This window comes from Etheostoma cragini, chromosome 1, assembly GCF_013103735.1.
Source record: "Etheostoma cragini isolate CJK2018 chromosome 1, CSU_Ecrag_1.0, whole genome shotgun sequence".
Classification (NCBI taxonomy): domain Eukaryota; kingdom Metazoa; phylum Chordata; class Actinopteri; order Perciformes; family Percidae; genus Etheostoma; species Etheostoma cragini.
Window position 1 is genome coordinate 9,754,933 of NC_048407.1, and position 25,841 is coordinate 9,780,773.

Sequence of the window (25,841 nt, forward strand, 5' to 3'; positions counted from 1 at the left end):
GAAGTAAGCATTATGAAAAGAATCTTTCTTACAAAAAATGACAGATGCTGCCTAAATATTTTTCTTGCGGCCTTTTTCTCCGCAGGTTTTCTGCACAATTTTTCTTTAATTTTCTTTTTCAGTTTGCTGTCAGTCCATTGCATTGAATTGTTTGCATGTGTGTGTATCTGCAAACATATCTGTACATGTGAACAATCTGAAGAATTTGCTACAGTTTTAACTATTTTAGTATTATGGCAAAGCATATTAAAGACGAGAGTGCTTTTCATTATGCCCAACAGTGTGTAGTTGACAAAAACTGGTATTATGAAATGTGTGTCATATGTGGTTTTGGTTTGGTGGCTTCATTTTGCAGGATATACGAGGCATTTTACAGTTTGGTGGATGGTTTTGTGAATTATGTCAAATATTTTAATAAAACCAGCCTAGTTTGCAAAACTGTTTTAGCAAATGGAAAGAAAAAAGCGTTTTAGTTAGTTGTTTTTTAAAATGCAAGGGGAAAGAAGTCTTAGGAAGAGGTCAAAACTGACCACGAGTGTTGTTGGAGTTTTGACCTGAGTTTGGCTATGGCTGTGGAAACACACTTGTACGGGTTAGTTTTCAAACAGATGTGATTAGTCCATGCAGGACTAAAATACTTTGTTAAAGATGCTCCATTCCTTCATGACTATCACAAGTCATGAAGTTCACTCACCGCTCTCATCAACCTTGTTTTCATCTGCAACAGGCCGCTGTGTTCAACAATCAATGATTAACCTACTGTACTGTACACTACATACCTAAGTTAGCAACTAAATGCTCCAATGAACATTTAGCATCTAGCAGCTAAAGAGCCGTTTGTTTCCCTCAGGAGTTGGTGAAGACCAGCCAAAAGATAGAAAGAATCGAAATTTCCGAGACATGACTCTTTCTTTGTGGAATGAAAAACTATTAAACCATCTCAAATAACAGGCTGTGCTCCTGCCAATGGGTGGGAAAGAGGTCATTTGGCAGGCATATGGGAACATTACCAAAAAAACAACTCTTGCATACTTATTGCTAGTGTGCCATTGGGTAGCAGTGCCTAAGGTTGCTACCCACGTTAGTAATAAAATGCCAGTGTGTGTATTTACAGCTTTTTGTGCTGCCCTAAAGTGGCCAAAGAAATAGGAAATAAAGCTGAGGCTTCATACAGTAACCTGTAAGAGTCATTCATCTCAATCATCCCGATCATGACTGTGATCCCGATGCCGTCATATAGCGGGAATTTGATGAGAATTCCTGTGCTGTTTCTTTGCTGGCTTGTGGGCCTGTGAAGGTTAAGATGACGTACTGAGATTTGAGAATCTAGCTCAGTGTTTCACTAACTGTTTTTTCAATATTGTACCCCTTTTGAATTTCTTTTTTAAGCCAAGTACCCCCTGACCAGTGCAAAAAAATTTTGGTAGAAAACAAAGTCTATATATAAAGGAACGATACAGCGATAGCAGTGATAGATTCACTAAACAACAACCTTTTTCATGCAGAAACATTTAAATGCTACATTTCAAATATTTACAATCTATCAATTAATTCACTCATTATTATAGCATAATTATTTTAGTAATTATGCATGACATATTTTTTAATTAAAATGTGTTTATAATAAATTCAAGTGCCCCCTGCAGTACCCCTGCCGTACCCCTAGTGGTACACGTACCCCCATTTGAGAAACACTGCTCTAGATTGATACATAAACATTAACTTGAATTAGCCACAGCTGTGAGACATTGGCTATGGTTAGCAGAAGTATAACTGTTAGCAACACATTTTTTTCTAAAGCCTAAAAACAAATCCAAGTGGAGGAGTTTTTGTCTCAGACCACTTCAATTACAACATGCTATAAGATTATTATGAATACACAATAACTGCTTACCCCAGCTTTAATGCAGGTTTAAGTAATAGGTTTTTGGTGTTACTGATTGTCAGATGAAGGTACCGCAACATTCGTACATCTATGCTTCGTTGGCTAATTGTCCTCCTAAAGGCTTAATTTGAATCATGTGGCCAAGAGGAGATCATAAGTCGAGAGGGCTGATTCTCTCCGATAGAACAAGGTTTTTAAACCAGGCTGAAATGTTTGGGGAAAAGATGTTGATCTGGAGCAGAAAAGACATCAGTTCATTAAAACTTATCTTCTTAAAACGTTGCAATGAAAGTCTGTGGTTGTTGTGGTAGATTTCCCTTTTTTGGACTAATCTACTTTAAAGCAAAAAGCTAGGTTCCAGTTTCCTAAGTGACGGTTCCTGGGCCTTTTACGTCCCTTTGGTTGCTGGGACCTGGGCACTGGGTAATGAGGACCGATGATTGACAACTGATTGCTCACACAACTATAAATAAGAGTGCTTGGGTAGTCCTTCTCGCTCTCTCTCCTCAAGGTTGCTTGGTTTGTTTGGATTTAGTTACTTTTGCCTTCTAGCCTTGATACATCTACACACATCCATACATTCCACACATTACCGATCAGCTATTTGTACATTTATCTTTGTTTATTTCAATAAATTGGATTTAATTGAGCGTGTGTTCTCCACCTCTTGTCATACCAATGAGCCAGGTCACAACACCTAGCTCTTGCTTCATTTAACGACTGTTGAGACTAATTGCGTTAATGACAAGTTCATGGGAAGAGTGTTGACAGAACAGGTGGTTATGTGAGAAACAAATTGCATCAGCTGTAGTTAAACATTTCAGTGCAGCACACTTTGCCAGGGTGACGAACAGGTCACACTTAGGTGGGGACGTTTAAGAGCTGAATGAATGTGTAAAGAAACATGTTATCTCAACACACTCCATTACCTCTCCTGCAACCACTTCCAGTCTTGCTAAATCATGTTACACAAGCAGATTAATACATTTGCATATGTTCCTATTGTAGTGATATCACTACAAGTGCTACATATTCATTAAGGCAAACTTGCAAGAAAGATTAAGCATATATTTTTCTCTTTTGACTGACTGCAATATGCTGCACATCCTGTTTTCACCAGCTTTAAGAGTCATAACACTCACACCGCTTTGGCAGATTTTCCACATGACATTAATGGATTTGAACCCAAGTGCCAACTCTTTCTTCCTCCTGACTGGTTGGCAGCTGCAAAGATGCATCAATCATTGGTTTTAACTGGTTGGGATACAAAGTGTGTGGGGCATATTACCGGTCTAGGCAGACTCTCGCTTTGCCAGAGCCTCCTCCCAGGTGCGCTGAAGGAGGTTCTGGCTACTCCACACAGTATTTGAGGATGGAAGGAAAACGTGCTTTGGTTTAATTTTTAATGTTTAATGTTTAATGTTCTTTAACGCAATCAGAATCGGCATGGGCGGTGCTAAACTTGGCAGATTGGACAGATAGTTAAATTGAAAATTCAAACTCAAAGAAAGGGGAAGGAAACTGAAAATACATGCTTCCAGTGGAATTTCCTGCAACACTGGAGCAATCCCGGAAGTGGAACACAAAGGATAAGGACTACAGTCTAGAAGATAGGAAGAGACTTGCAGCGATGCAGCGCAGGTGTGAGACCACTAAACCTCAGTAGTATGTTTAAATGTATAGTATTTCATGTCATTTTGTTTGTGGTTGCTTTCTTTATCTTAAATCACAATCTGAAAGGTAAACAACAGCTTTAGGCACAGTACAGCTGCTTAAAACTAAAAAGCGCTAATTAATCAGATTGGCATTAGTAGTACCGGCAGTCAAGTCCTTCCGGACAGAGGTGATTATTCACCATCAGTAATTAAGAACATAAATCTCTCACTATGTCCTGCTGTTTGCCTGCTGCACAGCCAAGGTTTTAAAAGACAGAAGAATAGCAGGCCTAGTCTTTTTGGCTCTCCCTATTGAACAATTTGACAAGTTATTTTTCAACAGACAACTGGTTAGCATACTTGTATTTTTATATTTTCTTGGTATTGAGAGAAAAGGATGTTAAATCCTATTTATTATGGTCCCGGAAGGATTTGGGATTAAATTAGGAATTACCTTTCAACATTACAAATTTGCATTTAAATTAAATTTGGCCAACTGTGTGACGACCTCACTCCAGATGAACAGTATCTTCGCTTTGTTTTTCTTTGTTTTGAATTAGGAGGAAATTGGACCTTGGTTCCCCCGTACAGGTCAGGTGTCTAGACCCTCACTAGTAGTCATTGAACTTTTATCAAACTTTAAATACTGATTTTTTCTCCTACAGCTGCATGCACACCGCTTCACAGGCTTAGTGTGGCTAGTTACGGATTTGCCAATCACTGGGAAAGGGGTTTAGCAAACTCCAAATTCACAATACTGTTGAAATACAAAACTGCAAAAGATTACACAAGTTAGTTTGGAGGTATACTTTGTTTTTTAATGCCAGAACTTACCGCTGTCCACCAGGTACCTGGGTTGTCCAGGCCACAGTTGTCGCTGTACTCCAGGCAGCAGGAGTCTGGCACACGGGTGGCATTGTAAACCTCGAACCAGTCTGTGTGGTTGGTTACCCCGCAGCAGCGAAACTGCACCGGAGAGAGACAATAGGTCAAGGCCTTTGATCATCATGACACTGAAATCCTAATGTTTGATATCAAGTAAACCATCGTTTGCTGATGGACACAAAACATATTTACCCGCCATGAGCAAGATTTACTAGGCAAAATAATTCATATGTGCTGGGTGTAGAAAAGCCTCAATCTTCCTGATATTGAGCTGTAGCCCCTTTTGTACAATCCACGTCTCATTTGTCTCAAAGCCCTAAAATCATTTTCTAACTCGCCTGCTTCTTTTTATCTACAACTTCCCTCTTTGTGATTGGTATGGATTTTTGATAAGGGATCATGGTTTCCACCACAATTCAATTCATTAGTGTACGTTGTGAAAAGATAACGTGCCCCTGATGTTTTGTTCATTCCATGGACTTTATTTCACACAGGAATAATGCTCCCCCACCCTGCTCCGTGCACAGAATAAGGGATTGTGTGTTAATTCAAGTCTTGCTCACTCGGTTAAACAATGGATCAAGTTTGCAATTTATCATGAAGTACAGCTGAATTTAAATTACCAGAAAGTATTTGAAGCCTAGTTTTAAAGTTTGAGAACAAATCGAAGGTGTAAAAACTGTAATATTAAAATGCATTTGCCTCAAATGATTTACAGTGTTACCCTTCAGATTTATTGTGCCGGCATTTGGCACCTTGTGGAGGTTTTTACTTCTTCTCATGTATGTAGATCTTTTTTGGATTCCATAAGCCATTTAAAATATTCAGGGTGAACTTTGCTCCAGGGACATCTGCTGTTTTATCTATTAAGTGACTCAGCATGTATGAGGGAGGCTTGGGAGAGAACAGTGACAGAATGAGAGCTACCTTTTAATGGACTTTATCTCTCAAACACACACAGTAGAAAAAGTGCACATTCATGCTTGCACACGTGCATTTTCAAAAGGTGGCTTATTCAGGCAAAATCACCTCATACTATCATCCTGCATGCAGAAATAAACAACAACTGCACTTTAACACCCACACACATATATTTGCATAACTCATTTGCATGGCAATACATGTTTCTGTCTCGTTTATGCCTTTTTTTAGTCCCATATGGACACACGCTGGCTTGCCTTCCAGACAACAGACACATGCATGCACACACACTTCAGCGTTTACCACACATTTACTAATGTAACAAAACTTCAAGCTATAATACTGGATCTGGATCTGTCATGGGAAAAAAGTCCAAAGAGTTCCTGAGGTCTCTGATCTATCATGTGATGTCTCCCAAAGGCATTCACCAGCCGCAGCAATCCTTAAATCCAAATCTCCGTTTCTTACATTGTGTTTTCTTTGCAAAAGAATGTGAGAATATATAAATAAATAATTCTAAAGAAAAAGCACTTCAAAGTAAGAGCTGGAAAAAAGATCACCTCATAGAGTCTATAATGTTTTGCAATAATCTCTCCGACAGCACTTTACCATAGCATTTGGACTAGTAAAGCTGCGAGTGTTTGTCAGTTGGTTGAGATATTTCACACATTTTTACTAGTACTGTGTTTTTTTTTTTTAGATTGCCAGTATTTTTTTAAAGTTCTGCTTGTAAATGTCAAGATCCCATTAACTACAGGAAAGATTGCACCTGTATTCAAATTGTATACAAAATGAAGAAATGTAAAATCTAATGGCCCTTCAACATTTAACTACTCCCTGTTAATTTAATTAGATCACAGTGGTACAAATTTGGAGGGGTGGGGACCTTGCCAATAGCAAAAGTAAGCAGTGCCATGATGAATAATGCAGATAAACGTCATGTATCCTTAGCTCATGGCAAGGTATTTATTACTTGCTAAATGGCATTATCGTTAATTTTGAATGGGCTGCAATGTTGACACCATAAAGTTTTTAAAGCAGCATTACCTCGACAAACTTAGTACAAGAAAGATGTGTCTTTAATATCTTCCAACTTGTGTTTTACATCAGCACCACCATAAATAAAAAATGTGATCGCCCAAAAATCATCTTACATCAGTTTGTACTATCATCCAGGCGTTTGTCAGACCCACGTTTCCCTCTGTGCCAAAGAGCTGGAGGCCCTTCTTCAGATCCCTTTGGGCGTAGTGATCAATCTGAGAAGACAGGACAGGAAAAGCGGTTGTGTCAATCAAGATCATTTAACAGATGGGATTTCTACCTGTGGCAGATTGATTTAAGTGTGACGGAGAACGCGTTCCTTTTAAGCATCACGTGTTTGGATCAGCTTATTTCTACTTCACCAAATGGGAACAAATGTTATTTGTTAAGTGCTAACATATATATATATATATATATATATATATATATATATATATATATATATATATATATATAGTGTATATATATATATATATATATATATATATATATATATATATATAGTATATATACTGGCATTGAGTAATGAATGTTGCCCATCTCAAGGGGCGGCACCAAGCTTGCATTTAAAAAAATCTCACTGCACGCAATTGGATAACTCTACGACCGATCACAACAAGAAACAGAGTGAAGCATTCAGAGCCCCATACGCTTAGCTACCAGCGCAGCTAACTGGAAGATTCGACTTTAGTCGTCCTCTGTTCAGCTCGCCTCTGGCCCCCTGTATCAGATACACCGATGTGATTGGTGCAGGTCCCCTCTGGCCCTGCCTATATCAGATACTCCGGTGTGATTGGTGCAGCTCGGCTACAAGGGCATAGTTAATGAGCAGCATTACTCAATGCCAGAGTAACTTGCTGAGCAAATTCAAAATGTGCTCTCGCAAGAACTCTGGATTTCCAGGGTTTTTACAAAGCTCTGTTAGTAAGTAGGTGAGAGCACATTTACACAACATGTATCCTAAGTGCTGTACAAAAAGCACTAAGGTGCTATATAAAAAAGATTTTAAAAAGTCTATAGATTGAATGGAGGGTTATATCACCCAGCAACCACTGTTTTATATAGTAGACCACTGGTTTAAAGAGCAGACTAGAATAGAATATAAATAAATAAAATTGTTTTTTTGTTTCCCATCAGGCCAGAAAATGTCTTTGTCTCACCAATAAAGACAATAAACAGTACCAGGAACAAACACATCTCAATGAAAACACACATTACACACACAGCAATTTGAACAGCAATTGTGCAAAGGTTAACACAACTCATTGAAATCTCTCGCCATAGGGTCGTAGTAGAGCTGCTTGTTTATGATATTGATTGCACAAGGTCCAAAAGGTCTTTTTTTTGTTTACCAAAAGTCTGAACTATATCGGATTTGTCATGGAAAGGCTGTTTACCGTTTTTAAAATGGACTGCATTTTGAATGAAATGCATTTAGATAGCATTTTTCTAGTCTTAACAACTACTCAAAGTGCTTTTACATGGTACCATTCTCACATGATTCAGATGCGCTTTTGCACACCTCTTTTCTGAGGCAGGTGCGTTGGTAAAGGCAAGGTTACCAACAACGTGTTAAAGAAGTCCTGCAACCCTTCCTTAGGTCATTCACACACACACACACACAATCATACACTGGCTGAGGTGCCACTTTCTCATCAGATAAACATCCTAACACATTCACACACCGATTTCACTAAGGGTCTAAAAGATCGCTTGTGTATCTTTTTGTTTACTAATGTTGTATTGCATTATCCAGAAGGCATAATATCAAATTCAAAGTGGAAAGGATGTTTACTGTCATTTAGAACAGACATGTTAATACCTGATTGCTTTCAGTTTCTCTTGCTAAGCAGCACAACTTAATGGACAGAGAGTCCTGATGCTCATTTTACATTATTACATTACATGTCATTTAGCTGATGCTAAAGGGGTGGCAGCAGCTCAGTGTGTAGGGAGTTAGGTTGGGAACCGGAGGTTCAAGAACACATACGGACCAAAGTATGGTGGGGGACTGGTAGCTGAAGCTGCCATGGTGCTCTTGAGCACGGCACCGAACCCCCATCTGCTCGGGGTGCCTTTCCATGGGTAGCCCCTCCACTCTGACACCTCTCCATTTAGTGCATGTATAAGTACTGAGCATGTGTGTGTAGTTCAGGCCTGTGTGCAATGTGTGTAACAACAACAGAGTGGAAATTGTAATTTCCCCTTGTGGGATTAACAAAGTATACATCATTATTATTATTTATCCAAAGCGACTTACAATTGCTATAAACTGTATGTTGTCTTGCTCAGGGACACAGTGGTTGGTGTATTGCAGCAGGAATCAAACCCAGGTCTCGCTCACCAAATGCATGTGTCATATCAATTGCGTGACCATCACCACCCCATGCTCATTCTCAGCTCTTGTTTCCTCAACAGTGGAAACAGGTCCACTTTGCAGAACTCTAAGGGACTTTATTGGACTTGCTTTGACTGACCCAACACGCTGCAGGACGGCATGTTACTGAGCCGTCTGTTTAATTAACAAGCTACATGCACTTCCATGTGGGTTTAATTTAGAAGCTCCGCGGTTTTGCACCTAAACCAACAAAATCAGCTTTTTTGTAATCTCAGAAAACAAACTTTAGTTGTGAACACAGTCATGGTTGTGGTTTTGGGTGTAGTTTGTCCTGCTTTATTGTGTTTAATGTTCCCCTGTTTCCTGGTTCACTGTCTCATGTGTTCTGTTATCTGTGTTTTGCCATGTATGTTTCTTGTTTAGTTTCCTGTTTTATTTTGTTCTATCTTACATTTCTCCTCTGTCTTGTTTTACTTCCTGCATTGTTTTCTTCTGCCCCGCCCTAAAGTGTTCCATCTGTTCTTCAGCCCTCATGTGACCTGTCCCTCATTTTACCCACGTTACCTTGTGTATTTAGTCTCTGTGCTGTCTTTGTCTCTTGTCAGCACGTTGGCTTTCCTCGCTGGCATTCCCTACGTTGCGTCCTACTGGTTGTATTGACCCTATTTATGCCATCTGGGTTTTTCTAGTGGTATTTGGGTTTGGTTTATAGATTTTGGTTTATTTTCATTGTGCCTGCCTGCCTACTTTCCTTCCTCAGGACACCTTCAGTTAAGTCTTTTGTTTAATAAATCCTACTCCTCATTTTTGGGTTGGACCCTTGTGTTCCCTGACTTAAGTACACACAAGCTTTGCTCTAAAATACATACATTCATTTGAAATCAACACTACAAACTGAGCGCGTGGGCGCTATATACAAACAACAAACACACACCCCAGGCCCAGACACACACAGAAGCTGCTCAGCCTTGTTTACACTTTGACTCGCACCAGACATCAATTGCATTGATCTCAACTGACCTTGGTCTGTGCTACACTGCAGCCTTTAACTATGTAAGGTGGTGTTAGTGTTAATTTCGTCAGACGAGACTAAATATTTATATGTTTGTCAATACCCTTTTTTAATTACAAAGATGATGACGAGACTGCACCAATGTCCAAAATCTGTGACTAAGACAAAGTTAACATGCATCATTGTTCAAATAAAAAAGACAAGACTAAAATGTTTTGCATAAAATAAAAACTAAGGTAAAATCTCTCTTCATTTTCGTCTAGAATCGTCTCTACTGGTTCATCATGAGATAGAACTGGTGCGATGGCCGTTTGGAGCGTGTCCCTGTTCCAACTCATCCTTGACAGTTTAATATATCAGAGAGATGAACTGAGTCATTTGTTACTTGCAAAGCCTTCCTACAAATATCGCTCTCTGTCATTTCCATGAGAGAGAAGTTATTTTAAGTCGGTGCTACATTGATGAATGATTAATCAAGTTCTCTACTTCAGTCATGTTAACATGCACCCTTCCTGACAGTATTGGTCTTTGCTGTAATCTGGAGACACGGCAGATATACTGGGGACATCCAATTTCCATTACAATTAAAATTACTATTTTCAATTTTATTAAATTCTCAATTATTTTGGATTTTTTATTAAAATAACAATACAAATTATTTTTTGAATGAAGTTTTCTTAAAGCTATGTGGAGTTATTGTTTTTGCGAGTAACCAACTCGGGTACTCTATCTATTTAAATTAGTGGGAGTACACAAATGTTGAAATGACATAAAATGTCATGATATATTAGCCTGAAGCCTATGCTATGCTCCCCGTTCAGGATGAAATTAGCCAACTCAGTGTCCTTTTGGGTTCTAAACTGTCTTCATCTTTCAAATACATTTCCAATATTTACATAGGGTTTGTTATGTCTCTGGTCAAGCAACTGTTAGAAACATGCTTTTTTTTTAGGCTGAATCTATCTACGTTGATCCTGTTCATACGTTTGCTGCTTTCATGGCTGTTCTACGGTTTACGTTTTTACAGTATCTGGTAACCTGGCCTTGCTCTCAAACTGGAACGGAAATTTCAAAAGGAGAGAATACTGGTATTGGCATTTTGTAAAAAAAAAAATTGTATTTCATCTTAGCATTTCCCCCGTATATCTGATGATGCATCGGGGTCATTTTTGGAAGTATTACATATTGGACCTTTAAGCAAGAAATGTGATATCCACCACAAGAGGTGATGTTTACCTGTATGTTGCAGATGTTTTTAATGGTGCGTTCAAGCCCTCGATGTATTTAATTGTGCGTTTATGCCACCTGGGAATATCATGTGACAGCGTTCACATGATTGGGATGGTTGTCTTCTTCTCTTATATTGGCCTTTGGCATAACAACTTGTTGCATGACTGTCACCACCTGTTGGGTGTAGCCTGTAGCATCAGGTGTGTGGAAACATGGAGGCCACAATAACAAAGATTTGCTGCTGTTTTCTTATGTGAGCATACAACCAGCAAATCGACAGGTGGTTGTTTCAGTTATCTGCAGGACAACGAACGGGGCAGGACAAAGATAAGATAAGATTATACATAGCCCCATTTGTGAATAATTTAAAACATGTTATGTCTTCGTATATATTTCTTGGCAGAGGCAGTTGTCCACAATAAACAGTTTACTGTCATTAAAATATTCTCAGTGAACCAAAGCTGCGTACATCAAACTACAGTTTCAACAACACGTCACCAACTGGAAAACTCTGTTAGCAAAATCTAGCCCCACTTTATCACCTCTGATTCCCACAGGAAGTGACATGAATGATGACATTTTCACTGGGAAAAATGTTTTTTTCCAGTCATTATTATATATTAAAGGTCGTGAATACCTGCAGGTATGTGTGAAGCAGTTTTAATAAACTAGGGGCTGTGGGGTAAAATGTGCCCCATGCCGTGGGGAACCATATGTTCAGCTTATATTTACCACTCGTAATACTGCAGAGATGTCCCCATGCCAGACCGCTGAGCCTAAAACCACTGGTGGAATGTGAGTACATTTACTCAAGTCCCATTAAATGAATTTCCGGCCATGTTAAAATGCCATGTAATTCAAAAATGCAACTGCCACATGTGACCTGTTCTTTCCTCTATGTGTGATTTTGTCCATGCTGTATTGTTTATATTGTAAATGGTGTGCTGTCTTGGCCAGGTCTCCCTGGGAAAAGAGATTTCAATCTCAAAGGACTTCCTTGTTAAATAAAGGTTAAATTAAAAATAAATTTAAAAAAAGTACACTACATAAGAACACTTTTGAGATACTTGTACTTTACTTGAGTATTTCCATTTTAACATTACTTTATACTTATACTCCACTACATTTCTTTGACAGCATTACACATTCAGGTTATTAGTACAAAATATAAGTTACTAAATGATTATTATGATCATTATAGATTAAGCTACCCGTCACAAATTTTTACTGAATTTGTAAAGACTTTTTAACATTTTTTAAGAGGATTTTACACTGTGGTAGAGTTGTTTATAGTAAAATATTTGATAATACTGTATGTATGATACGTAAGTTTTTCAAAGCTGCATAAAACATAAATCAACAATAGGACAGATGTTACCAATCCTTTTTTTAGCCAAGGAGCCCTTACAAGATAGAGAATATACCAGGGACCCCTTCGTGCACGGTATATGTATCTTGGAATAATTTAACACTTCTATGATGTTAGTTACTTTAACTATCAAGGCTTTTTTTTATGAATTACAAATTTGTATATGATGATAATTTAAATGAAGGAATCTAAAAACTTTTCACTGACTCACTGGCAGAATGCCACAGACCCCATTTTGAGAATCACGCCTATAAGCTGCTGCATGACATCCCAACTCTGGCACAAGGCCACATGCAAGCTGTCAGATGTAGGAATCTAGCACAGGGAGCCCATTTGTCCCATGTGAGTGGATTGGATGAATTCCTTTGAAGCTGTGCTTATACAAAAAAGAAGAAAAGAAAAAGAAAAATACTTTTTATTCAAATCTTAGTAGGTCATTATAGTAAAAACTGACTCTTGTGAAAGTGTGGCAAGCACACTGCCTAAGCCAAGGCTGTAAATTAAGCTCAGTACTGATGTTGTCCCCAGGACTTCAGTCGACCTTTAACTACAGCAGGCGAGTCAAAGATGGGCCATCAATTATTTATATTGCGCGGATACAAGGAGAGATAAGAGATGTATATGGATCCCAATTAAAGTACAAGGCAGATGTCTTCACATGTTCTGGGAGTGCTCTCCTGTTGGTCAGTTCTGGAACCATTTTGCATCCAAAATCTCTGCCTTGATTAATTTTACTGTGCCTGTTACTTTAAATGTTTGATTCTGAATGACCTGTCAGCCTTCCAGCTCTCTAAAGCTCAAAAACAAGATGTGTTTGCTGGACTTACAGCTGCTGAGACGATGATTGCAACCCGTTGGAAGCCAACTCATTAAATGTCTATCCGTGCATGGACCCTTGCCCTCTTGGATGTCGTGTACATGGAACTGTTGAAGGCGCGTATCCATGGAGCGCCGGAAAGGTCCCTGGACACTTGGTTGAGCATCACTGGCTCTTTGAAGTCCGGGCTGTAGGTTGTGCTAGGCTTTAACCTGCGCATGGGATTGGTCCCGTGTCTGTCTGTCTGTCTGTCTGTCTGTCTGTCTGTCTGTCTGTCTGTGTGTTTGTGTTTGTGTTTTGTTTTCTGCATGTGTTGTTTTGTCTTCCTCCCTCCCAGCTTTCCTCTCTGTGTTTTTTGGCTCTTGGTTGCGTTCCCTGTCTCAGTGTGTTGTTTGTAATTGTTTGTACATGTTAATATTTGTAGATAAAAGTAACCAAAAAAACGTGATCACAAAAAAGAGATGAATATGGAGAGTAGAGAAAAAACAGATAGAGAAATGTGGATTTAAAAAGAATAGAAGTGGTAAAGAGAGTGAGTGAAGGACAAACGTAAACAGGGAGAAAGAGAGAGAGTGATGAAGGGTAGAAAGTAAAAGGAAATGCATTGTGGGGCAGATGAAGTGGTTATATGAGTCCCGGACTCGAGATAACAACATAGCAAGCAGAGAAAGGGAGCTTTCCATCTCTGACAGCCCAGGAAAAAGGACATTATGTTGGAAAGAAACACAAAAAATAGATTTTAGAGGGGAGCATATAATGAGAGGAAAAATGACTCAATTTACTTGCTCTTTCCAAACAGTGATATCTATTACCAACATGTCTCATAAATGTACGGGGAAGACCAAATCAGAGATATAGTAAAATTGATGAAAGCATTAAAAAAGAGGAAAGGTTGGTGATCATATTCCCCGCAGATGTCCATAGACATATCATTTCAATTTCAAACTGCAGAAAACATGCCCTACTTCCTCTCCTACAATTACTTTACTGACTCAAAAATGGAGGATTTTAGATTAAATTGCTGCCTTCAAGTTGTGAATTGATCACTTCAGCGGCTTTGCACAGCAGGATCATCTCAAATCATGGTTGTATTAAATGTTTGATACAAAACGTCATGTGTAATTGAGTCACCCTGTCGTTTCTGTACTATCAGAATGTACAGAACCGTCTTCCTCATTTATTGGGTGCCCTGGGAAAGACTGGTTTCCCGCAAATACTTTCATTTTATCCTTCGTCCGAGGGAGCCCAGATTACATTCCCCGGACTCCAACTCAATTTGGACCACATTCAGGGTTTTTTCAAGGGCAATTTGACAGCAGACATACAGTTCCATACTCTATGGTCTGACTTGCATGCGCTTTATTTCCCCCGGCTTGAGCTTAAGTCTTCGGAAGTATTGCACTGCATTTCCAAGAAGTGTTATAGGGGAATGCCACCCTTCTGAAGATTCTACATGTTATTCCTATGCCTCAGGACAGATCGGTCAATAACTGTGAACTTAGACAACTCTTCTTTGAAGCTCAAGAACTAACACTTAAATTTGGAAAGTGGGATGTGAAATCTGGCAGTGCAACTCAGATAATGAATGGGACAACCAAGTTACAAATTCAAGGCTTGTGTCTGACTTTTTATTCTGACCAGGGGCACAGTAATAACATTCGTGAATAATTTAAACTGTGTAGCATCCCCCTTTAAGTGACTAATCTTTGTGCTTAGCTGGGGAAAATCAATTACAATCCCAGATTTCTATCTGCTGCTTCTAATCAGTTCCTGATTAACACTTGGTAAACCATGTGAGTAGACAATCAATGACACAACCGGGGGGGGGGGACTGAACAAGCAGAATCACATCAGTAAGGTTAAACATCTTTAATCAAGGTAGTAGTAAGCTGATGGATTTTAGATAAAAACAGAAACCTGGATTTCAACACAGAGATCCTTGTGTTTTCATGGCCTGATCTTTTCATGCTGATGCTTCAAAGAAAGTGAAGTATGAAACTATTTTGTAACTGAAATACTCTTAAAAGCTGTTGCCTGTAGCTATTGACAACAACAGGTAATTTTTCTGAAGCTGGCATCTGATGCCTTTATTCTGCCCTGAACCATTTTACATCACAGTATTTTGATCCTTTTTCTGAGGATTGATCACCTCTCATCTGCTCCTTCTCTGTAGTTTAGTCAGACAATTTAAGTGGAATAGGCTTTTATGTGGTATATGCACAGCCTAGATATTTGGCGTCTAGTCTTGTACATCCTACATACTGTATTCGGCGTCTAGTCTTCGGAGCTCCTCATAAGAAAGCGTCAAGCAGGGAGAGGCAAGGCCATTAAAAGATAATAACTTCCCCCCTATAGGGAAATGTAGAAAGCGAGCCTACTTTTGCTTATTGGCGTTTTGAAATTCTGTATGAACAGCAGAAGCAACAGCAGCAAAAAAGGACAGCATAGCTGAAAAAGTACTTTGGATATACTGTATGTTGCAATGAAAAGCATGAGTCATCTTAGTAAAGTGACTGTCTGGAGTTGACTACCTGAACTCACTCTTTTATTCATTTGTTATATAGGATTTTTCTAGTCTTAGACACCACTCAAAATGCTTTACGAGCCAGCATTTACCCATTACCCACAGCAGAGGCTGTTTCTATGCTGTTTTGCAACACCTGTTTGAATATCTGAATATGTATCTCTAGTTGTTATTGTTGTTTTTATACTGATCTTGTTTTACGTAGGAACATGTATTATTATTATTATGGTGCTATCTGCTCACAAGAAGCGGTACACATGTTGCAGGCAGGGGCCCAGGGATTGAACCACCAACCTTCTGATTAGTGGATGACTGCTCTACCTCCTGAGGTACAGCCGTAAACATTGTTAAAATAAAGTATGAACAGTAATGAAGAAGATAGCAAGTGTAGATTCACAAGTTCTCCTAGGTTGCAGTTGGCCTCTCTTTGTCTTTGTCAGCTGGCTTGACTGAGTTGTGATTGACAAAAAATGCTACAGTACCAGATGAATAATTCATTTTGGAGAGAAACAGACAAACCACAGCCAGGATTCAAGGAATACTGAGGTCACAGTTTCCCCTAACTAGAGATTTTAAACAAGCAACTAAAAACTTTACAAAATGATTAAATGTAGTTATATTTTCCCAGTTTGTAAATTAATTTGACTGGTACACATTTCCCTAATGTTTCAAAGCCTTCTCCTGGAATATAAATATGGTAGAGACATACAAATCCCTGTATTTTTATTAAAGTAAACTCATTTTGTATTCACTTATTTATTGTCCCCCAAAAATAAACTCCCCAAATTCCCAAAAACAATACTGAGGACTTGGTGTTCTTGGTGGTGGCTACTGTACAGATCTGAACCCTGAACGTATGATGAACTGTGAAAGTGAATAGGAACTTGTTTGTACATGATCATCTGCTTCTCATTCCCAGTAATGGATTTCATTTCAAACATAATTCAAAGTTTAAAAGTCTTGAAAGATAATTGTGTGACTTTGTAAATGGAAAAATCTGCACAAATTTGCCCAAACTATTTTACATCCGGCAGACAAACATTATTAATCACATCATTTTCAATTCAACTTCACTTAACTCATTGGATCCAGAGCAGCTAAATTTAAACTTCATTTCCATTGTGATGTTTTCAACAGAAGTCCAATCCCAGCCTGTCAGTTTTAGAACCTGTAAAGCCTCATGACATGTTCAGCCGAGGCTAATGTTTGACACTTCTGTCAGAGGGGTTTAACCTTTGCAATGAGCTTTCTTTGTATTTCATTTATATCCTTTTAACCCCTCAACTGGTGCTGTTTCATCAGATTTATGCACCAGAATGAAAAGGAGAAGACAGAAGACAAAGTTAAGAAGCAGATATATAAGACCAAGTAGTTTTAAGCAAGAGGAGCAAAAGGTGGTCAAAAGCTATTTTTTTCCACTGAGAAGTGAAATTACAATTTAATTTGTGGGTAATGCTACGGATTATTGCCCTCAAACTACAGTGTAAATATTATGCACAGATGGGGAGTGAAATACAAACTGTAAACTACACTGTTAGGAGTGTAGGAAGGATGAACACTGTAGTAATGCAGCTTTTTCACACATTTTGAATGCTTTGGCAGCTCAAAAGTATCCAGCTGGTAATGATATGAAGAGACCTCCCACCAGGAAGAGTGACAGTATCAGTCGCTTCATCAAGTGCCTCAACAGGACATACCGTACGTTTACTTTCAAGTCACAAAGCCCTCTGAAATTCTTATAGAGCCAAAAAAATGTCTTTGTAGGGAGAAGGTCTGGCTGGATTGATGGGTCAACAAAACATAGGACTTTAACGAGGAAGAGCGCTCTGGGCTTCCTATTTCAAACAGTCAACATTGCTTGTTTTTAGTGTATAACATTATTTTATTCAATTTTTGGGGGATAATATTCTCTTAAAAAGATGTTAAAATAATAGTTATTTGTATTTAAGATGTATGTGCAATATCATCTATAAAATATCAGGTCTCTATCAAACTAAGTATGATTTAAAGCAACATTATGCAACTTGTTTACCTTTTAAAGTGAGTGCTTAGAAAATCATTTTGATGCTACACTGACTTGCAATAGGGAGAATTGTGACTCTCATTTTGACGCCGCGCCCAAATGGCGGTTCCCATTTCTCCCAGGAGAAGTGCACCACAAGCTAGCTAGAAGAAGAAGCTATCTCTGTATTCTTAGTGCGTACAGGCTATTGTTTTCCACCGTCAACTTCAGATTAATTCTACTCATCTGTTACAAAAGTCAACTTTAGCTAGCTAGCACATCCTGCCACCTCACTCCCCGGCACTAGGAGACAACGCCGGGAGGAGAGTGAAATTTAGTTAGCGGCTGGAGTGACTTGAAATCAGCCAGCACAAACACTAAATGGTCAAAGCGTCGTGTACCACTCCAAAAACTGTAGGGGCACCAAATTGCAAAAACACCAATGTATTATTGGTTTAATGTTGTGTGTTACCGTGACTTCTGGAACCAAACCTACACCCTTGGCTGTATACAGTAAGTTATAAGGTCAGAAACTGGGTTTTTTTTGTTTTCACATAGACCTGCTATTAAAACATGAAATCCTAATGGACTAAATCATTGCACTGTAATTTGCGGGTTGTAATCTAAAGCATTACCAATTTGGGTTCAGTTTCTCACTGTTTAGGGCTGAGGTAATGTGTTCATGTTGATTCAAATGTTCACGCCGGGACACGATCCAGGGTCTCTGGAGGGGGCGGGACAACAATGGGACGGTTGTGTTGGCGAAAAAACAACAGGGAAATGAAACAACTAACACGGGACATAATTCCTGGTCTCTGGGGTGAAAGTCCTGTGCAATATTATGTTGTTGGTGTGTGTTTTTATAGGAGTGGTGACATGTTTGCTCTTGTGTTTCTTCATACAGTATTATCAGGAACTTTGCCAAATTGCAATTTAAAGTTTTTATAATTACCGTCTTTGCAATTCTTCAACATTATCTGCAGCTCGCAAACAGCACACTGCATTTTCACATTTATTCACAGACACAAACAACGTCTGTTTGCTGATCATGTCAATTTGACTCTCATATTAACATTGCCCTGATGTGGGTGTATTTTAGCAATGTGATTAGCCAGGGGTGTTTATCTAATTGCATTTTCTCCCAGTCTACATGAAATGTCTCAGGCTTGGAATGTATTCAGACAGAGGTGCTGCACTTTGATATCTTGACAAGCTAAAAGGTTTTGACAGCTAATGCAGGAACAGTAATGATGTGGAAAAAGTGGAGCTATCGGGCTTGAAATAGGATTTTAGAAAGTGTCACGTGTTGTACGTCTGCGTTTTTAAATATATGATGCTTGTAGTTTGCTTTAGCACATGAGTGGTTGCACTTCATCTGCAGTGGATACCTTTTCCATTTGCTTCTCCTTATCATATTATTTTAAATTACTTTAACAGCAGTGGAACAGCGTCAAGAAGTAAATATTGTGATGTGAGAGTGAGAGTGACGGAAAAAACAGATCGTGGTTCTCCGGAGAAATGATGCATGTCAACAGAATTTGCCATGAGACCTCTTCTCACTGAAAATATGGATTTTGTTTTTTAAACTAACAGAATGAAACAGTCATTTACGCAGCAGTAAGACAGTGAGGACAGATCTTTGTTCAGATATGCATGAAAGATCCCCAAAGATAAAGCAACACTCACTACAACTGCACTATTTAATATTCATAGTTATGTATCAAGTAATAAAAATCGTTTGACAAATATTGTAGGCTGTAAGCAGATATAAGGACATTTTACTTATTTAAAAAAATGAAAACTTATGAACCATTGTAACCTGTGTATGAAAAGTTAATGAAAAAATTATAACACAGTAGGGAAGCTAAACAGAGCAAATGCTTATACTCTGTTACAAAACCAGACTGTCTACAGTCATGTTTGTGGCTCTGTAGAGCTTAGCAGGTGTAAAGGTTCTGAGTTTAATTGTCTCTGATTAGAACTACGTACATTTTAGTGTATTAGTGTATCTAGACATTTGATTAATTGTGTTTAAATTGGCTTATAACAATGGCTAGGGCTAAGATAAAGTGTTACTGAGCTTTAACAGGGGGCATTTGTAAAGATTTTCAAATGGCGCCATCAGAACAAAATACATGGCCACCGCGTCTGCTGTTCTAGATGCGGTAGTAGCCATGACTCATTTTAACAGCTCTTGTACCCTTTTGGGTTAGTGGATGAGGTCTTTTGGGATCCAACCTCTCCATAGCTCTTTATGACTTCATTTTTACAGCACTACTACCTCACCTTGACTCATCCCAAAGCACACAAGCAGATAGGAAATCACCTCCATGGCTGCGACCATGACAGGCTAACCGCCAACCACTGAGCTGTAGAGGAAATACCTCATGCTGCATTGACCTGAAAACAAATGATCCTAGCAGGATAAACCACACTGTAGGTACACTCAGAAATGAAGGTCATGGTTTGATGGCTTTTTCTGTTTCGTTTCTATGAGAAGGTTGGCAGAAGAGAGTTACGGAGCGGTCATGCTGTCCTAAAGCAGATTTAAAACCACATGATCTGTGAACACTCTTTCATGTCAGAGAAGTCCAAAGGACATACCAGGGTGCATCCACAAAACATTTCAAACATTTTTTCCCCAATGAAATACCTGAGTACTGACATGGTACTACAGTAGAATACCAACAGGTTTTTCTTGTTTCCATTTACCAGAAGCCAAGATTCTGAAATGTTCAATCAAAAATAATCGTGTTTACGCTGACCGAGGTTGGGCTTAATGTGGGCGGAGCTAAGTGCTTGGCTCCGCTCGGGCGTCATCTGGTGGCCGAGATCAGGCAGCACTAATGTCAAAAGTTGTGGCCGTTCTCAATGCAATTTGTGAAACTGGCAGGATATTTTGTATCTATTGATTCATGTTCACGGACACAATCATCTAGTTTTATTTTGTGGTGATCAGCACCTAATGGGAAGTAGCTATATGGAGGTTGGGTTTTGGAAAAGAACACAGGGACAACGACAAGTGACATGCCGGGAATTAATCCGCAATCTCTGGGGAGCGGGACAACAATGGAACGGACACCCCACATTGGGCCAAGATCCACGGTCTCTGGGGGATTGTTTTAGGCAAGCAAAGTGTTCAAATCCACTTTGATGAAGTGAAAAAACAATGTGAGAGTGTGAAGGTTTAAAACAACAACATGGACAGCAGCCCATAACAGGTTCACACCTATTTTAATGTGCACCGGTCCATGGATACACATCGCTAAGCCTCTATCGTTATTGACAGGTTGCCGTGTAGCCATGCCCCTCAAACATTCCCTGTTTTATCATCAATTCTAAAATAGTCTAAATGGGACTTTATTTACAAAGTTAACATCATGATGTCCTGTAGAAGACTTAAAACTAGCGATTGAGAGAAACTCAAAATTTTTGAGATTTTCAATTTGCATTTATAAGACAAGACATTAAGATAAGCAGGGACGTAACACAACATTTTGGGCACTGCAGAAAGGTATTTTCTATGTGTGCGTAGAAAATATGCACACATATTCCTCACATGATTCCTCACATGATGGCCCTGAGTATTCAGTTCCCTTTTTTCCTCCCAGTCCGACGCCCCTGGAAATAAGCTATTGTCCTAAGCTACAAATATGTACAGAAACATAAGAAATACTGAAAATAAAGAAAAAGGAAAACCAACATCATTATCCAGATTTGTGCATCATAGTGTGTTTAAGCATAGATAGGACAAACCACTAGCCTGGAAACCAAACAAATCTGCCAACTCTTGTTTCATTTGCTCTGCCAGATGCGTCTCCCCCTGAGACCACAGAACTCTAGAAAGAGCCATGTGGGGTCACAGCTTTTGACTAGAAATTCTCATTCATACGACAATGTTTCTCTTCTCTCCTTAATCTAATTGTAATATCCACCTTTCACATCTGTTCTCTGATTTGACTTTAGTAGACTTTTTTGTAGAAGTAGATGAAGCAAGTTGACAAAAAGCAGAGAATACTGTAAATCACAGACTGATGACACAAAGCAGTTTGAGAGAAGATGAGAGCAGACTTTTTCTTTAAATTTGAACCCAACAAACCTTTTTGCTACAGGGCATTTGTTGCAATGGGTGTTTGAACTTAGGGATTGCAAACAAGCAGAAGTCTCAGGTATAGACATTTTAAATTAAACATTAATCTGTTTGGTTGATGTCTTCTGAGGTGAGCTATTCATATTTGGCTTATAACAGTGATTTTTAACAGGATGAGTAAAACATTTATAATCATAGTACACAGAAGGCACTGTTTATGCATCTTTTGCAATATAAAGGATTCCAGCATAATAGGCCTTTAAAATCAGAGCATGCAAACACAGCCTTTCAGTTATTGATCTGGGTGTGAATCATTTATATGACAGACTCCAAGTCCTATCAATATGGTTGCATAATTGCTTTATATGCACCTCAGGGGTAAATTTTAAAGGAGCTAAAGCAAGAAAGGCCAATTATTTCTATCACTTGAACTGTTCCTATTGAGTGTCAGACTTTAAGATTAGCTGGTTTCATTCCACTGTTCTCTACTTAACATCCCTGCAGGCAGTTTGATCAGTAAATGAATCCAATAGTCTACTACCAAAAGGTACATTTACTGCTACAAATACCACCGCCAGTGTTTTATTCCTTGAGATCGGTTATTTGAAAATTACATATATTCATTATTTAAAAGTGTAGTAAGAGTAGCCTATTATATTAAAAAGCCCTGCCCACACTCAACCTGAGCAGAGGTCTAATTAGCTGTAAGTGAAAACACCGCAGGGCCTTTACATGCCCAACCGTGCTCCTACACCACTGTTGCTCATGTAGCATTTCACAAACAGGCTAGCCTGTCGTGTTGCTTTGATTAAATTTGAAAGGTGGAAGCATCTGTTGAAGTTAAAAATGTTTCAACTTGAGTAAAGAACATTACGCTTTATGGCCTTTGGCTGTGCTAAACAGAGAGGAGAAGAGAGAAAACCGAAGGCGAAAACACTAAAGAGTTTCTGGTGAGGTCACCCCATACACTGCATAAACCAAACGTAACATATGTATATAAATAGCTTTTAAATACAATTTATGGATCATAAAATAACACATTTAGCAAAGCCAAGCAAACATTTGCTTAATTTTTGTCATGAATGCAACTATATTCTCCAGTCACACCACAAAAGGCTTGGTGACATAAGTAGTGATTAGTTGTGGAGCTAATGGGTGCTCCTGTGTTTTGGAGAGCAAACCGGTAACATGGTAGCTATTATTGAAGAGTTGGCTAAAGCTGCTCAATCCACCCGGAACTAGGAACCTTCTAAGAAACTTGTAGCACTTTGAGCACAGGGACTAAATTCCCTCCCAAATTCCCTGATTAAAGGGATGTATTTTCTGAAAGTATGGGAATCTGGGTGGTTTGCAGGGATGACTGCCACTGATTGGTTTACACACACACAGCATGCAGGATTCAACTCTTCAGCTCTTCATTCATAAAACAAGGATGTTCTCTTAAATGGCTTTATGACCCTTTTAGGACCAGGGGAGACCAATTTTCCTTATTTAATAATATTAAAAGTAAGGTTAGGCTTCCCAACTCATTTTAAAAAGCTGGTCAGAAAAGAATTCAAGTTCTTCCATAATAGTTTGTGCTAACATGCATGTTGTGAATTTATGTCTTGACTAGGTTCATTTGGTTTTTGGGAGCTTGGCTACGAGGCTGTGAGGCGGTTAGGCTGCTGGCTGTGCTGAACATTTTCTTGTTGTTTTGTCTTCACATTCCTTGTCTGCTAATTTTTTGCTCTTCTGCTATCCAGCTATGAAGCAATTGTATTGGTATTATTAGGAAGTAGTTAGTTACTTTGTAGGGGGGGGGGCTTCCCCATTGACATAACAGTTTTTTTTATATTAGCTTTAGGGATATGACTTTTGACTTGTACACAATGCTCTGTTCAAGTTAACTAACTGAACTATACTTATAACAATTACTATAGGAAAAATGCAACTAAACTTGATGTTAAATAGCTAATTCAATACAGATCGGTAAATGCATATGCAAATGTTAACAAAGACTAGCATACATATGCAAAGAATCAGTCAATGAACTACTTAAGTACACTTAAGAGGACTGAGCTCTTAAGACTTCATGATTCACTGGTTGTCAATACAGAGACCTTTAGACTCTCGTCAAGAGATCACCTTCTCTACTACAATTATACTACTCTTACTTCTGCAACTACTGCCACAAATTGTATCAATACAAATGATAATTGTTCAAACCTTAAAATAATGCTGGTTTTCTGCTGTCATTGCTCTTTGTTTGTCAGAGAAATTTTTCCTTGAGGTGATAATAAAGCCAAGTGTACAAGGTTGTAAACCCACGCTGATGCGGTATATAAAACACCCATCCATACAATTTTGATATCACGCCGCTGAGTAAGACTCATTTTTATTGACTCAGACACTTTGAAACCCAGTGGCTCCACTAAAGTTAACCTCCTAGGAACTTTTCATCATCCTTAGTGACCAGCAAAGTGAAACAAATGTTGACTGTTTCAGGTGTGTTTGAAGTAGCTTCCAGCTGCGTCACAGAGCATTTTATCAGGTCTTAAGCCGCTGTAATAAACTGGACCACTGAGCGTGACCATCCCTGAAGCCTGGCATGGAGTTCATCATCATGCCCCTACTGCTACACTCTGTTTAAGTTATGGCATATGGAAGGCGCTTGTACACTGGAGCATTGGCTTGTGCTCAACTGCAGGGCTGCTTCTACGGTGTTCCCATGGTGCCAGAGGAGGGACAAAGCAGCAGATCCTGATGATAATAAGAGATAAAGTAGAGCTCTAAAACCCATGGGACACAAGAAGATAAAAACCATAGTAACTCTGACAAGGATCTCTTAAAATATGGGTCCTGTATATTTGTGTGGAAAGAAGTATTACAGTCTTTAACCTACTAAGTATATGTATCCATTATCCAAAGTACAGTGCCAGAAAAATAAAAGTTACCTTTTATTTTGAAGCTGTTGAAAACAATGCGAAAACTTAACTATGTTATCAGAGTCAAGACATATTTTGAGTTTGCTTTTAAAGTGTTTTTGATGTCACCGTGACATTTAGGCACTGCCTGATATTACTGGAGTTAGACAAAAGTCACAGCAAAGTACGCAAAACCCCAAAACAAGGAATACTAAGGCCAGAATCTCCGATGATACTAAAATGTTTAGTTAATATAAGCAGCAAATTTATCATGGAGAAGGGAGTAAAGTACCATGATTTATAAAAGAATACATGTTCATCATCATCAAAAGATTTGTCAAATGTGAAACTATTTTCAGTTAATCTCTTCATCACATGCATGAGGAATAACTCCAAATGAACAGCCATCATTCCCCTTTTGGGTTTGTTGTCTTCTCTGAACTAATGAGATGAATGTTACACACAACAGCAACGAGCATCAAAGAATGAATCCACTTAGAGGTGGTTTCTGCCCAAAACATGGAACAACAATTCCTGCTCTTAATGAGGTACAATGTAGAGAGTAGACACAGATCCTTTTGGTTTTCATATCATTCAAAACAATCTGAGTCTTAAATCATGTACCTCCGTACATACACTATTTTCTTTAATAAAGGCAGTGCACTATGAGTAACCGGGTGCTGCACTCAAAAAGTTGTGTTGTCTTGGCCACGCAGCGGAAGGGGGGGGATCACCAATCTTGTGGAAATGACGGTCAAGAAAGCTGCAGGGTAGATGCAAAGAGTGGACTGTTTTGTACAATGCAGATAATTGGGGGATTTGCGTTAATATGAAGTGCCTTACTAATTAGATTTACTATTATTAGTATTATAGTAAACTGTAATCCAAGAATAATTCCTATTACTTGGGTTAACAACACCATTTGTATTTAAAAACCCATGCACGCTTAATTGATGAAGGTAAGACCAATGGCGATTTTTCAAATTCATTGTACAAATGTCAAGTCCTTTACAAAATAAAGTGACCATTGTTGTTAAATATACTTTAATATATTATACTGTACAGGTTTCATCTTCTCCTTCAACAATTTACAAAAATTCACTAGCTGTTTTAAACAAATTACAGAACTGGTAATGGCCACCCATTGTTTAACGTAAGCAATGTCC

At 38.7% G+C, this 25,841-nt stretch overlaps 1 protein-coding gene across 3 annotated transcripts in view; it reads right to left on the reverse strand.

Moving 5' to 3' along the window:
• The window catches only part of tspan4a (tetraspanin 4a), a 132,426-nt gene that overhangs the window by 11,302 nt on the left and 95,283 nt on the right, over positions 1–25,841 (reverse strand). For all 3 annotated transcript variants that reach the window (XM_034881376.1, XM_034881386.1, XM_034881366.1), the window contains 2 exons: positions 6,501–6,602; positions 4,375–4,506 (listed from right to left, as the gene is read on the reverse strand). In XM_034881376.1, coding sequence (XP_034737267.1) covers positions 4,375–4,506; positions 6,501–6,602 — 234 coding nt within the window. The remainder of the gene's footprint in view (positions 1–4,374; positions 4,507–6,500; positions 6,603–25,841) is intronic.